The sequence below is a fragment of the Lutra lutra genome, chromosome 10, assembly GCF_902655055.1.
Source record: "Lutra lutra chromosome 10, mLutLut1.2, whole genome shotgun sequence".
Taxonomy (NCBI): Eukaryota; Metazoa; Chordata; class Mammalia; order Carnivora; family Mustelidae; genus Lutra; species Lutra lutra.
The window spans coordinates 35,918,686-35,931,364 of record NC_062287.1 but is presented as its reverse complement, the minus strand read 5'-3'; the positions used below and the strand labels follow the sequence as shown (position 1 = coordinate 35,931,364).

At 35.4% G+C, this 12,679-nt stretch overlaps 1 protein-coding gene across 5 annotated transcripts in view; it reads right to left on the bottom strand.

The window, feature by feature from the left end:
• Positions 1-349: 349 nt before the first annotated feature.
• The window catches only part of CCDC82 (coiled-coil domain containing 82), a 33,102-nt gene continuing 20,772 nt past the window's right edge, over positions 350-12,679 (bottom strand). For 4 of the 5 annotated variants that reach the window (XM_047691207.1, XM_047691209.1, XM_047691208.1 and 1 more), the window contains 3 exons: positions 10,061-10,231; positions 6,081-6,266; positions 350-1,172 (listed from right to left, as the gene is read on the bottom strand). In XM_047691207.1, coding sequence (XP_047547163.1) covers positions 1,107-1,172; positions 6,081-6,266; positions 10,061-10,231 — 423 coding nt within the window. In that variant the 3' untranslated portion in view covers positions 350-1,106. The other variant, XM_047691210.1, reaches the window with a different exon arrangement.

Here is a 12,679-nt window from a genome sequence, read left to right as displayed (position 1 = left end):
TCTATTTCACACTTTTCAAAAAGGTATGTACTCCTCACATGAAACATCAGCATCCGTATTCTCAGCACTTTGTGAGCTTTTTCCACGTGTTTTGCTTACAGTAGGAATAGGGATAATTTCAGAAAATTGAAGCAAATACTAAGTAATCTCTATGAAAGGACTTAATGAAGTGTAGCTCTTTATATATACACATACACTGAACTCCATGCATGAACCGCCTAACAACTGAAGCCAGGTTCAGTCAACACTTGAGGTCAGAAACAAGTATCTAAAATTGTACCGAAAAATAGATCCTACTATGATATTACCTTTAAGAATTAAAGATACAGAATAGACAGGGTCCACTTGGTCACCAGGAAATCATTTCACTTTATTATATTATGAGAAAATTTAGATGTGCAAAGCAATGCAAATGCCAAAGTATGCTTTTAAGCTATTTTTGGCTGAATTTGTCTGAGGTCTTCAGATCCTAACATAAATATATATATGGGAAGGGTTATGTATAAAAATAAATAAAATACATCTTAATCATTAAATGTACTTAGAAAAGGAGAAAAGCACTCCTCTTTAGAGTGGGTAAACTACAGTCTTCCTTCTTACATGAGGGGATTGAACTGAATGAAACATTACATTTCTTCCATGGCCCACTGATTTAGATAATGACAGCAGTAAAGAATATATCAGTGCAGATCATTTAATACTGTGAAAGGATAATAAAAACATCTGGGTAGGGATTCAATAATAACTACACATAGATGTTAGTCTGAATTCATTTTTAAAATACAATATTTGTCTACTAAGCTGACAGGACATGAACAGCTCATTTGCTTGATAATCATCTGTTATAAAGGCATTGTTTTATAACTTTAAAATACTCTTACTTAAAAATTATTAGGCTAATGTTTTTATGTACAGCAGATAAAGCTTTTGACTGTAGAGTGCCGTTTCATGGAAATTAAGATGAATATATGTTTTAAACAAGATATTTGCCATGAAAATACACACAAAATATACGAATATGCCACATGATACAGAGAAACAAGACCCATGATCTTCACATTTACAGGAATTTATATAAATCTTCTCTGAAGGAAATGTGTTACAATTCAGTCAAACTTCTCATCTTGAAAGTAATCCGCCCAATTTAGATATTCTTGAAGTTGACCATATTTCTGTGTATATAATAAAAAAGCTAGTTATTTTACTCAAAGCAAAGAAGATAAGGTAGGCCTTTTCAATCTATAGACACAAACAGGAACACATTCACTTCTCTTTTCAGGATAATCATGAACAAAAATCTTATAAACAGGGACACAATTTCAAGTAAGCATTTCTAACTCATAAAGTATTGGAAAGAAATCAAGCTGAACATTATTATTAATCTCATAATATTTTTATAAAATATAATTTTTCTATTATCATATTTATAGAAGTATAAGAACTTCAATAACTTATTCAACAAAAATTTGTTGAACATATAACATATATTGAATACTTTCTGATGACTGTCTAAGTACCAAAAAAATTTCTTTCCCTGTCCCTAAGGAGGCCAGAGTTCAGTGGTAATACACCAATAACAAGTGCCTTAAAGAACTATATAGACACTGTATGGAGGTTCAGAAGAATAGCCATGGTTAGTTGAGGTGATCAGGAAAGAGTAGCACTTAAACTGTCATGGAAGAAAGGATTTGGTTGGCAAAGATTTGGTGGGAGAAGGGCAACAGTCCAAACAACAGTAAAAAGGCAAGAAAGTATAGGGTTTGACTATAATTTGAGGGGTTTTGGGGGGAATGGAGAGAGATGAGACTGAACCAAAGAGGTTGTAGTTACAGAATAAAAAGTATGAAATGCTAGTGAAGGAGTTTAGCAATAATGTGACAGGCAATGTGAAACTGCTAAAGTGTTAAGGCAGAGATTGACATGATCTGGGGTGCATTTTAAGAAAAATGGTAAAACATCATTCTAGAATAGTTTGGCATTTAGTTATGAATCTATTGTAATAAGTTAGGTAATGAGATTCCAAATTCAAGTGACAACCAATGAAGATGAAGAGTCAAGACCGGGGTAGGACAAGGTAAGAGAAGAGTCAGGATGAGTTGGAAATTCCACAGATGATTTCGAAAGTTCAAACTTCTGACTTCAGTTGAGGAGATTAACTGACCTAATGGTTTCTCTACTTATGAACTCTGGTTCTATTCCCAGTGAAGAAGAGAGATCCTGATGACCCTGACTTTTGTGGTAATAGGAACCTATGGAAAAGTATAGGAGGAGTGTGTTTTCCTTCTAGGCAGGGCCATGAAATTTTTTCTCCTCAAAGATCTCTGATGGGATCACATTCTCTGGAAAGAATGAAGAAAAGAACAGGAGGGGAAATAACCTTTGGATTACTTAGGGATTCTTTTGACCAGGAACTTAGGTTCTACTAGATAGAAGTAAAATACTCTAGAATTAGAAACCTAGACCTTAAAAGCTTGACTTTTTTTATGCTTTCTTTTTTCTCTTATTAAATTTTTTTTTGGAAAATTATAATCTATCCCAGCTATAATAAGAAAAGGAAGGAAACATCTCCTCGCTTTTATTACTAATAACAGTTAACATTAACTGATCATTTACTAATCACTAGGTCCAGTATTAAATGCTTAAAATGTGTTGATCACTTAATGTCCCAATCAAAACTCTATTATTGTTTTAATTCCATTTTACTGAAGAGAAAACTTAGAGAAATAAAGTAACTTGCTTCCAAATTCTACTCCTAGAAAATATTTAAATCCATGCTTTTAACCATTATAGTATGCTATTTCTGAGATTTAAAGGGGGGTGAGGTGGGGTCAGCTTTAGTAAGAAAAAAGAAAGCTCTTCAAAGGAAAAGTGAAACTCAGAAGGCAGTCCATATTTCCTGGTTATTCTCTCCACCTAAAGATTCTGGTTCCATCATTCTTTTTTACTGAAAATCTGGAGAGCTTCGATCTTATTCTGTTAACCCCTTCGAATGCCAGCATGGACCTACTGATTAAAACAGTTGGAACTGTGGAAATGAGTGTGAGAAAAGAGGTCAGAACATAAAAGAAGGAGTTTGGGGTCTTCTGTTCAGAAACAGCAGTTAGACATGAAGAAAGGAATGGGTTTGTCAAGGCAGAGAGCTATATAGAGACTGAGAAGGGAACCTTGAGTGACAATGTGCCTTTAAGCAGTGGCCCTCAATCTTCAATTTGTTTAAGAATCACCTAATTTGTTAAATATTGGGTGTTTAACCCAAGGATTCTCATTCAATAGGACTGCCATGAGGCTAGGAACTACACAATTTCCACAAACTTCTAGGTGATTCTGACATAGGTAGTTAAAGCCACAATTTGAGAAACATCAGTTTAAGAAGCGAAAGAAAAAAAAAAAAAGAAAGAAGTTTTAAAGGGGGAAAGAAGAAGAGCCCACATAAGGAGTTTCAGGAAGGGATGGGATATCAAATCATTATTTAAAATTCTTTCTTATGTAACAATCTTTATGTAATACATTTAAATTTTACATACAATTGTAAAACTGAGACATGATACTTTTATTGACCTACTTTCTCCACTTCCTGGTATTCACGTATTCACCACCCCATCCCAATAACCCTATCTTCAACTTTTCTGGAAATCCCATCATCACATTCACTTTCTTCTTAATAAGAACACCTGTTAAAATTTTGTCAGTGGCATATGATAGCATGTTCTTCCAGTCTGATTTAGAATGAAACACTTATTTTTATTACATTTATTATAGGTTTTGGTTTTACTTTAATTTTCTTATCACTCTTTCCTTTCTTACACTCAAGTAGCTCCTACCCTTTAACATCATCCTAAGTTAAAAACAGATCATCCTAGCTCAACTGTTAGGAGAAGGAACAGAAAGAATGAAGTCAGTCCTGTTGGCAGGTCTTTGGGAAGAAATGCTGAGATATCCTGAGACAATGGAAGAGAAACACTTGGAGGAGGGAGAAGCAGGTAAGGGGAAAAGCAAGGTGTGTAAAACAAACTAGGAGGAAAGCCGGGACCAGATAGTTTGTATGAGGTAAAAGAATAGGTTGACATAATAATAAGGAAGTAAGAGGAAAAAGGGCCACAGATGGGGCCACTGGAGCAGCACTGAGCCCTGGCATTCAGAAGGGTTAGGGTAGCTATGACCATGAGCCTGCAGCCAAAGAAGAAGATGTGTGTCACAAGCACATGCAATGGTGTCACACAAGGACACTCACACTGAGGGGCAGGCGGAGTGATGCTGCGAAATGTCAGAGCACTTGATAAATTCTGAATTTTAATCACAGCACAGAAAGCTGCATGTGGGTTTGCAGTGGCTCTAAACTTTGGTCTCTAGGACATCTTTTGAGAAAATCCATAGACAAGTATTTTTAAAGCAGGAAGGATCCCAAAAAGAAAATGAAGCTCTTTGGTATTACATGTGGAAAAAAATGTGCACATTGTCCTAAACATGCATGAAATAACTGCCCAATGCTGTGTGTTGTTCTTGAAGTTTAATAGAACACTTGACTTTTCTCTTCCTAAGAATATTTTTTTCTTATTCCAGGTCCCTTCTGTTAGAAACCCTGTTAATCGTTCTCTAAGGTACATGATCTAGTAGTGTTTTTAGTTTTTCTCTGCAAGAAGTTTGATGTTCATCTTAATATATACTATTACTACATAATATGTACAGTATGTGCACAGTGATTTTTCTATACCTAGTACACAATTCTTTAAAAAATGGTGTCCCAGTAGGTTTTTCACCTCCACTAGAGGGTTGGCAACCCTTAAATGCACCAATAAAAGCAGCTAAGAATTTCACGTCATCATGGAAAATGAAGACGGGACTTACTGGAAGTAATGGTTCCCCCCTAAAGCAAATAGAAAAGCACAGAGGAGGACAGGGAGGAAAGGACTGGGAGAGAAGTCGAAGCAAAGTAAAAGATAAAAAGCTGAGGAGAGTAAAATGAGAGAAAGACTACAGAAAGGTCCAGATTGGGTGGGGGAGATGCAGAGAGATCACCAGGTGGGGTTTGTGGTAGGAGGATAACTGTCAGAGGGAAACCAGTTCTGATGTCACTGTCCAGACTGGGAGACCTCTGCGGAACAGGACATGTCCTGACAAGTTCCTGTTGTTTGTTCTCTTTTTCTTTCCCTTTGCTTATAAGTTTATTCACTAAGCTTTCTTCTTTTTTATCTTCCTCTTTTACAAATTCCCTATGATAAAAATAACCCAGGCAACAGATCTTAAGTCAGCCTTTTTTTTTTTAAGATTAAATATACTGTTGATCTGAGTTGCCTGCAAATCTACTATATGTTTTCTCTCATACATTCACGTAACTAGACTTGTTTTAGAAGATTGCAATCATATTAGCATTCTTTCCAAGTACCATAAGCAATTCTAAAAGCTCTGTGAGCAGACCAGAGCTTATGAGCTGCCAGCAGATCTTCGGGAATCCAGTGCACTCTTCAAAACCCCCACTTTATCCCTGATATCAAATTTAGTGATCAACAGGATTTGGGGGAATCAAAATCAGTGCCGTGGCCTGAAACCTCTGCATTCCCCTTGATCTTCAGTTACAGTGCTCACTGCTCAGCCCATGTCCTCAAGAAGAGGATGTGGGTGGTATTAGAACTGGCAGCCGAGATCCTTTCCTCAGATTGGCACCAGGTGCTTCTTCACTCTCGGGTCACAAGAACTGTTCTAAAGAATAGGAAGCAGACAAGCAGAGGTGAGTCCTACACTTCGTCAAAGAAAATAAGGGGACTAAATATATATGTAAGGAATACCACTTATATAAAAGTGAAAGGACAGAGGCCCTTCATTACAGAATGGTATTATTGCTGATTTCAATTTATCTGATGAGCTGAAGGAATGCTTAGAACATCAGGGCACCTGTTCAGGGGTGGACAATGATAAGCATGAAAGGAATGGGTGGAAGAAGAGAAAATACAAAGACGGGGTTGGGGGCGGAAGGAGAGATTCTCTTTTAAAATTTAATGTCTTCTAGTCATTTGTATCCTTTCGCTGATCATAATTAGGCTCCAGAATCTATGAAGGAGATGATTCTTTTATATTCACCTTACCTCCTTAATCCAGCCACTATCCTTTGACTGACTGAAAATTCTTTCCACTGTTTCTTTAACCTGCTCGTCTTCAACTTCTTCTGTCTTTGCAATGGAGCAACATTCCTGGTACAGTTTGAACTTAAAATGTTTCAGTTTATGATAAATTCTGGTACGCTCAGCACAAATTCTGCCAACAGTAAACACCTAAATCAAAGAATAAACATTATTATCTGATAAATGAAGTAAAAAATATAGTAATGATTATACAGCCTTTCTTGCTGTATATTACCAAAATCTATTAATGCATTAATTTTTAAAATGTTTATACAATAGTTCTTTTACCTTCTCTCATTATATAACTTAGATAAAAAAAAACTGAGCATCTGTTATGTTTCAAGTACTGGGCTAAGCACTGTAAAGATGTACTACTTGTATTAGGGGAGCTTACAGTGTTGGGAGAAAAACAAATTATTACAGAACAATGTGTCAAATGCTGGGCAAGAGATGCTATCAAGGTAGAGAGGAAGGACAATTAGCCCAATTCAGAGATGAGAAGAGTCATTGAGTAGGTGATGCTTGAACTGAGTCTTCAGAAGACAGCTACCCAAGTTTGGAAGGAGGAGAAAAATGGCTTTTAACACAGAAGGATGGGGATACCTGAAAGCAAGAAAAGCATTCAAGCAATTGTATGTACATAGTTACTGAGTTAAAAACGCCTGGATTATGATATTTTTCTAGCTTAAGTAACATGTAAAATGGAAATAAACTCTTATGGTTATAAGAGTTATAAGTATATGGTTATACTCAATATTGGCAGTTTTTCACTAAATAATTTTTCCAAAAAATTCTGTCAATTAAAAAGTAACTTTGTGTTTAAGTCATATTTGTTTCCTTAGTTACTCTGATATGATTATAATACATTAATACTTTATTGTTAGCAAACTAGGAGAATTTTAATTTCTATATTTATATGGACTTCCAGGATTTTATGATTAAGAATACTTTTCTTGTGAAATCAACCAACCAGAACATTCCTTTTTCAGAATGTACTCTGTTATACATACTAATAACTAAAATAGGAAAACTGAAAAGTAAACATTACAACTAAACACATTATTACTTGATCAATCTTCTCATGGAGTAACCTGAGGAAATAGACAAACTCCTTGTTAAATTATGTATTTGTCTCTGTGCCTAAATTAACTTATGGATTATGCTTTCATGAGTTTAGTACAAGTGGTATAGTTACAGCTTTGATCTATGTAACTTGTACTGTGACAATCTGCAAAGAACTGTATTGCTTTTCTGAAGCCACACAGCAAGGGTTCACAGAGGTGATGAGTTCAATAAATAATCTGAGTATATGGGCAAAAAAAACAGTAATAAAATGAGGACTGTATTAGAAAAACTGAATAAAAGTTACATATGATCAGGAACAGTAAGGTTTGATGCATCATCTTGTGAAGATGGTATTTGGGACAGCTTATAATCTTTCTTAAAAATCCTCAAAAGTTGAAGAAAACCATGTTCACATTTCTGTTCAAGTTCTATGAAAACCTTTCTGTTTTTCAGATGATTAGAAATAATCAGGTATCATTGTACATTGCGTGTTTACTCCTAATAAACTTCCCATTTAAACATCATCATCAGACCAGTTATATCAACTCTAACAATTCCCTTGTCAATACCTCTGTTTTTACTTTGAGTGAAAAAGGTACCACAATAGTTGCAGTGGCCACTAGGGGTACCCTCTGTCTCTCCATTTTTGTCATCAAAGTAGATTGTGTAGGAGAAGTCTCCTATGGTTGTTCTGGATAAAGTACAGTAAAGAATAAGATAATTTTTAAAAATTTCCACCACACTGTATTTTCTATTTCCACAAAACTGAGGAATTTATCTGTATAAAATTTTTAAGTTGGGGCAAGACGGAAGGAGAGGTATTTAAAAATCCTTATTTAAATTTTTGTTTACCTGTACAAAACAAGAATACCCACTGAAAATATTTAACATTATAGTTTACTTCTTTCCATTTCTAATTCCTACCTTCTTGGAGCTATTTAGACTAATGAAGATCAATAAACCTAAGATTACCTTTAGAATACTCTCATAGTATTTTTCCCCAAAATGTGATACATTTTAAAAGCCTAAACCATTGTTAGTAAGTGTTCACAGAAAGGGTAAATGCTTCAATGAACTTCATGATTGTGTCATCTGCTTTTATCGCATTACTTTGCCTAGCATAAACTTACCAGCACTGAATATGTATAGTTTTATGATTCCGGCTATATGTAGTTATCTAGTATTCTAAGAAGATGTATCCCAATCTTTTTATCTCTAGGAATCTTACTGTCCATGAAGCTGCTAGTTTCAATGCAGCCATGACAGAACTGCATTTTATCATTTGATTTAAAATACTTTGCTACTTTGAGAGCTATCAGCTTGCATTTTAAGGTAGGTTTTAATTGTATACCTTTAGGTGGAGAATAATCATTTTCTAATACATTTGTTAACTTTGATGTTTTTCCATTGTGTGACTAGTATATTAATGTTCTTTGCTTTTATTTTTTAGATATTTGAATAACTATTTTATACAGAATCTTTACCCTTTCACAGGAATATCAGAACTTCAGAAATGGTTTTTTAACTCACTCCCTTTCCAGGATTAGCTGTAGACATCAAAGACAGTGAATGTACAGCACTATTTTTGGCTTATACAATAGAACATGATCCTTAAAGTACTAAATCACTTTTATTAGGGGTCTATGTGTCTTACCTCATAAAAAAATCATAGATCAGTTTTTAAACAATGTGGAGATTTGCATATTAACTATGTTGAAAAAAGAAATGTGTTTTTATAGTAACTTGCCAAATGATGCATTAAAAACTACTTTTTAATTTATTATCCCCATGTAAACTTTCTAAGTGATTCTTGCAGATTGTTTAGAGGGATCTGGTCAATTATTGCCACTAGTACTAAGGAATCATACTACCCAATGTAGTAGAAGGATTTAGATTAATAATCTATTTCTAGCTTAATAACTGATTGGCAGTATTTAGAGGCAACTCTAAGAGCCAACCCCCCGCCCCAAACACACACACCCTTCATGGATATACACACTCACCAGAGGAAGCACTCAATATTAATATTTTTGCATTTATAAATGCAATACTTTTATAAAGATTAAAAAATAAATAGACTACACCTGCACTTCTCTCTTCATACTGTACTGCTTTATCAAATACTTTTCTTCAAATTTTCCATTATTTTCTTCAGTTTTGTCTTTTCATTAAAAATTAATAGCACCTTGGGGCGCCTGGGTGGCTCAGTGGGTTAAGCCGCTGCCTTCGGCTCAGGTCATGATCTCAGGGTCCTGGGATCGAGTCCCGCATCGGGCTCTCTGCTCAGCAGGGAGCCTGCTTCCCTCTCTCTCTCTCTCTGCCTGCCTCTCCGTCTACTTGTGATCTCTCTCTGTCAAATAAATAAATAAAATCTTTAAAAAAAATTAATAGCACCTTAAGTATTTGTCAATTATCTAGATTTGACACACTTCTGATATATTGTAGGCTAAAATATCGTTTTCTTTCTATTCTCATATTAAGATGACAGGCATCTTCAATAATTTACCTGGGGACTGTCAATTTGGTAGACTATCTGTCATAAAATTTTCCACTTGGGTTAAATTCTCCTTTGGACACAAAGGGGACTTTTGTTTCCCTTGCCCCAGTTATATTTCTTTTTCATTCTCACCCTGCACCCTTTCCCCCTCCCCGCAGGTTGGGTGATGTGTTCTTACACAAAGTTTAGGATCTGAATTAGGAGTGCATTTGCCATAGACCTATGCTAGACATATTTTTCTCATTCAAAAAGTATACCTTTCCTTGTACTCTTTTCCCTTCTCTTAGTGCTTTCTCCATTTGTAAAAATAACAGGGCTATTTGTGCAAGCTAGGTATTGAAAATTTCTAAATACTGAAAACTAAAATGAGAGGGAAAAATACCTGTTTATCATGTGACATGAAGTCATCTGTTTCCATAGTCCTGGTGTTGTACAACTTTCCTGATAAATGCACCGAGTATTTGCAATGGCGATGCAATCCACAGGCCTGGCAGGAACAGTTTTCAGGATTCTTCGAATGGATACTTACATTAGAATAATTTTCCACCCGCTCCTGGAAAAAATTGAAAAACATAATGAAGCTTTCCAAGACTGGAAAAGACCACAACAAAGTAAAACATAAAAAGAACCTAGCCAAATTAAAACCCATATTTGGAATCACAATAATGGGGTAAGACATAAGAGCAAAACACACTGTTATGTCTTACTTTAACACAGAGCACACAGTAGATATTTGACAAGATATTTTTAAATAAAAAGATAATTTAGGTTGCTCAATGACAAGAAACCAGACTAGAAAAAAAATTAGTTTCCTACTTTTGAGTTACTATTAAGTAGTGTTCTTCACAGATTTTATTTCTCTTCCCTCTCTCTAATTAGCATAAATGAGATATTATAGTTAAAAACAGAAAAAAAGAGCAGCAAAAATTCAGGATACTGTAATGAAAAGATGGAATTCATTTAGCTTAGTCAAAAACTGAGAAAAACCAGATAACATTCAGTCTCTACAGTGTAAATTATATCCTATTTCCCACAAAATATTTCAGAAATGATTTGATCGTCTTTTTTAAAAAAAATTTTTTTAAAAATATTTTATTTATTTATTTGAGAGAGAGAGAGAGAGAGACAGTGAGAGAGAGCATGAGCGAGGAGAAGGTCAGAGGGAGAAGCAGACTCCCCGTGGAGCTGGGAGCCTGATGCGGGACTCGATCCCGGGACTCCAGGATCATGACCTGAGCCGAAGGCAGTCACTTAACCAACTGAGCCACCCAGGCGCCCCTGATTTGATCGTCTTATGGCTACTTACTAAAAGGCCTATGAAAATCAGCAAGCTGGAACTAGGACTGCTAGGTGGCCAGCACTGATACAGATAGTCTAATAGCTGAATTAGCTATGAGTAAACAAACAGAAAATATTTGGCATTCATAAATAAGCTTTATCAAGCTGTGCAATTACTTCTGGTTATATATTTTTGCTCACACTCTAGGCTTGTGCTAGATACTACTGTCATAATTAGTAGTGTAAATTAGGTTTTACTGTAATATTTGAACTGTATATAGTGAGCATATTAGCAGGGTTACTAATCCACATTGGTATTCTCTATCGGCCTGATAGTAATTAAATATTCACTATACCAATAATCTCCTTTTTAACACTATATGATTCACAACTTCATTGCATTTTGTCCACTTTTACTATTTCTCATATTTCATGGCAGTTTGTGACACATGTCACTTAAAGGATGACATTCAGAGTGACTAGGTGACTAAACCACTTTCCCTTCTCGTTTCTGTGGTACGTAAGGAAGCACATCCAAGATGAATTCTATCAGCTTGGCTCTGTGAATGACTACAATATGCAGAACACTTGCAGATTTACACCAACATAAACTATAACTGAAAAATAAGCTTTGTTGGGTTAAGCTGTTAAGATTTTCATTGCTGATCTGTCACATAACTTATTTTTTGCAGCATAACTTAGCTACTTCTGACCAAGATCATATTGAATTTCCCATGTCTCTAAATTTTTAAGCTAATATTTTCTTGTATCTTGCAGTTACTTTATCAGCATCAGGTAATCCAAATTCAGCATAGTATACAAGGGTAGAATTAAGCATAATATAGCAGAGTGGCATGGGCTTTGGAGTCATAGAAATACTACGACCTTATGATTTCTAGGTTTAAATATTGGCCTAGATAATGACTAGCTGTGTAACCTTGTGTTCAGAGTCATAGTTTTCTCAACTCTAAAACAAAGGAAAGATTAGTGCCTTCCTCATGGGGTTACTCTGAAGATCAAATAAGATACTTTGCATTGCACGAAAATTACCTGGAAAAGTTAAGTGATCAATAAATATGTGCTTTTTTTCTATTAAAGAAAATACTATATGGTATGTAAAATACTATATGGTGTAACCATGTTCTAAGAACTGTGCTATGTATTTTACCTTCCAGATAAGTAAATATTTCCTTTAAAGTAGGCAAATATTTTTTGTATCTGAGGAAGAGACCAGAGTTTAGAAAGGTTAAAAACCCATGCAAAGTCAAAAAAGATATATATGGTGATCCTAAACTCAGCCATCCTCCAAACTGAAGTCTTCTATTTCTGTAACCCCATAACTGTCCCTTAAACCTAAACCATCTGGGGCGCCTGGGTGGCTCAGTGGGTTAAGCCGCTGCCTTCGGCTCAGGTCATGATCCCAGGTCCTGGGTTCAAGCCCCACATCGGGCCTTCTGCTCGGCGGGGAGCCTGCTTCCTCCTCTCCCTCTGACTGCCTCTCTGCCTACTTGTGATTTCTCTCTGTCAAATAAATAAATAAAATCTTTAAAAAAAAAAAAAAACCTAAACCATCTGTGGCTAATTTATCAGGTAACTCAAGACTGAACAGGCCTTGGATAAGCCAAATCTCCTGACATAAATGAGGTAGATCAGCTAATGATTTAAGTGCTAGAAGGACTGTTAGGAACTTGAACTTTTGTTACCTTGCATTTTTTCCCCCTCT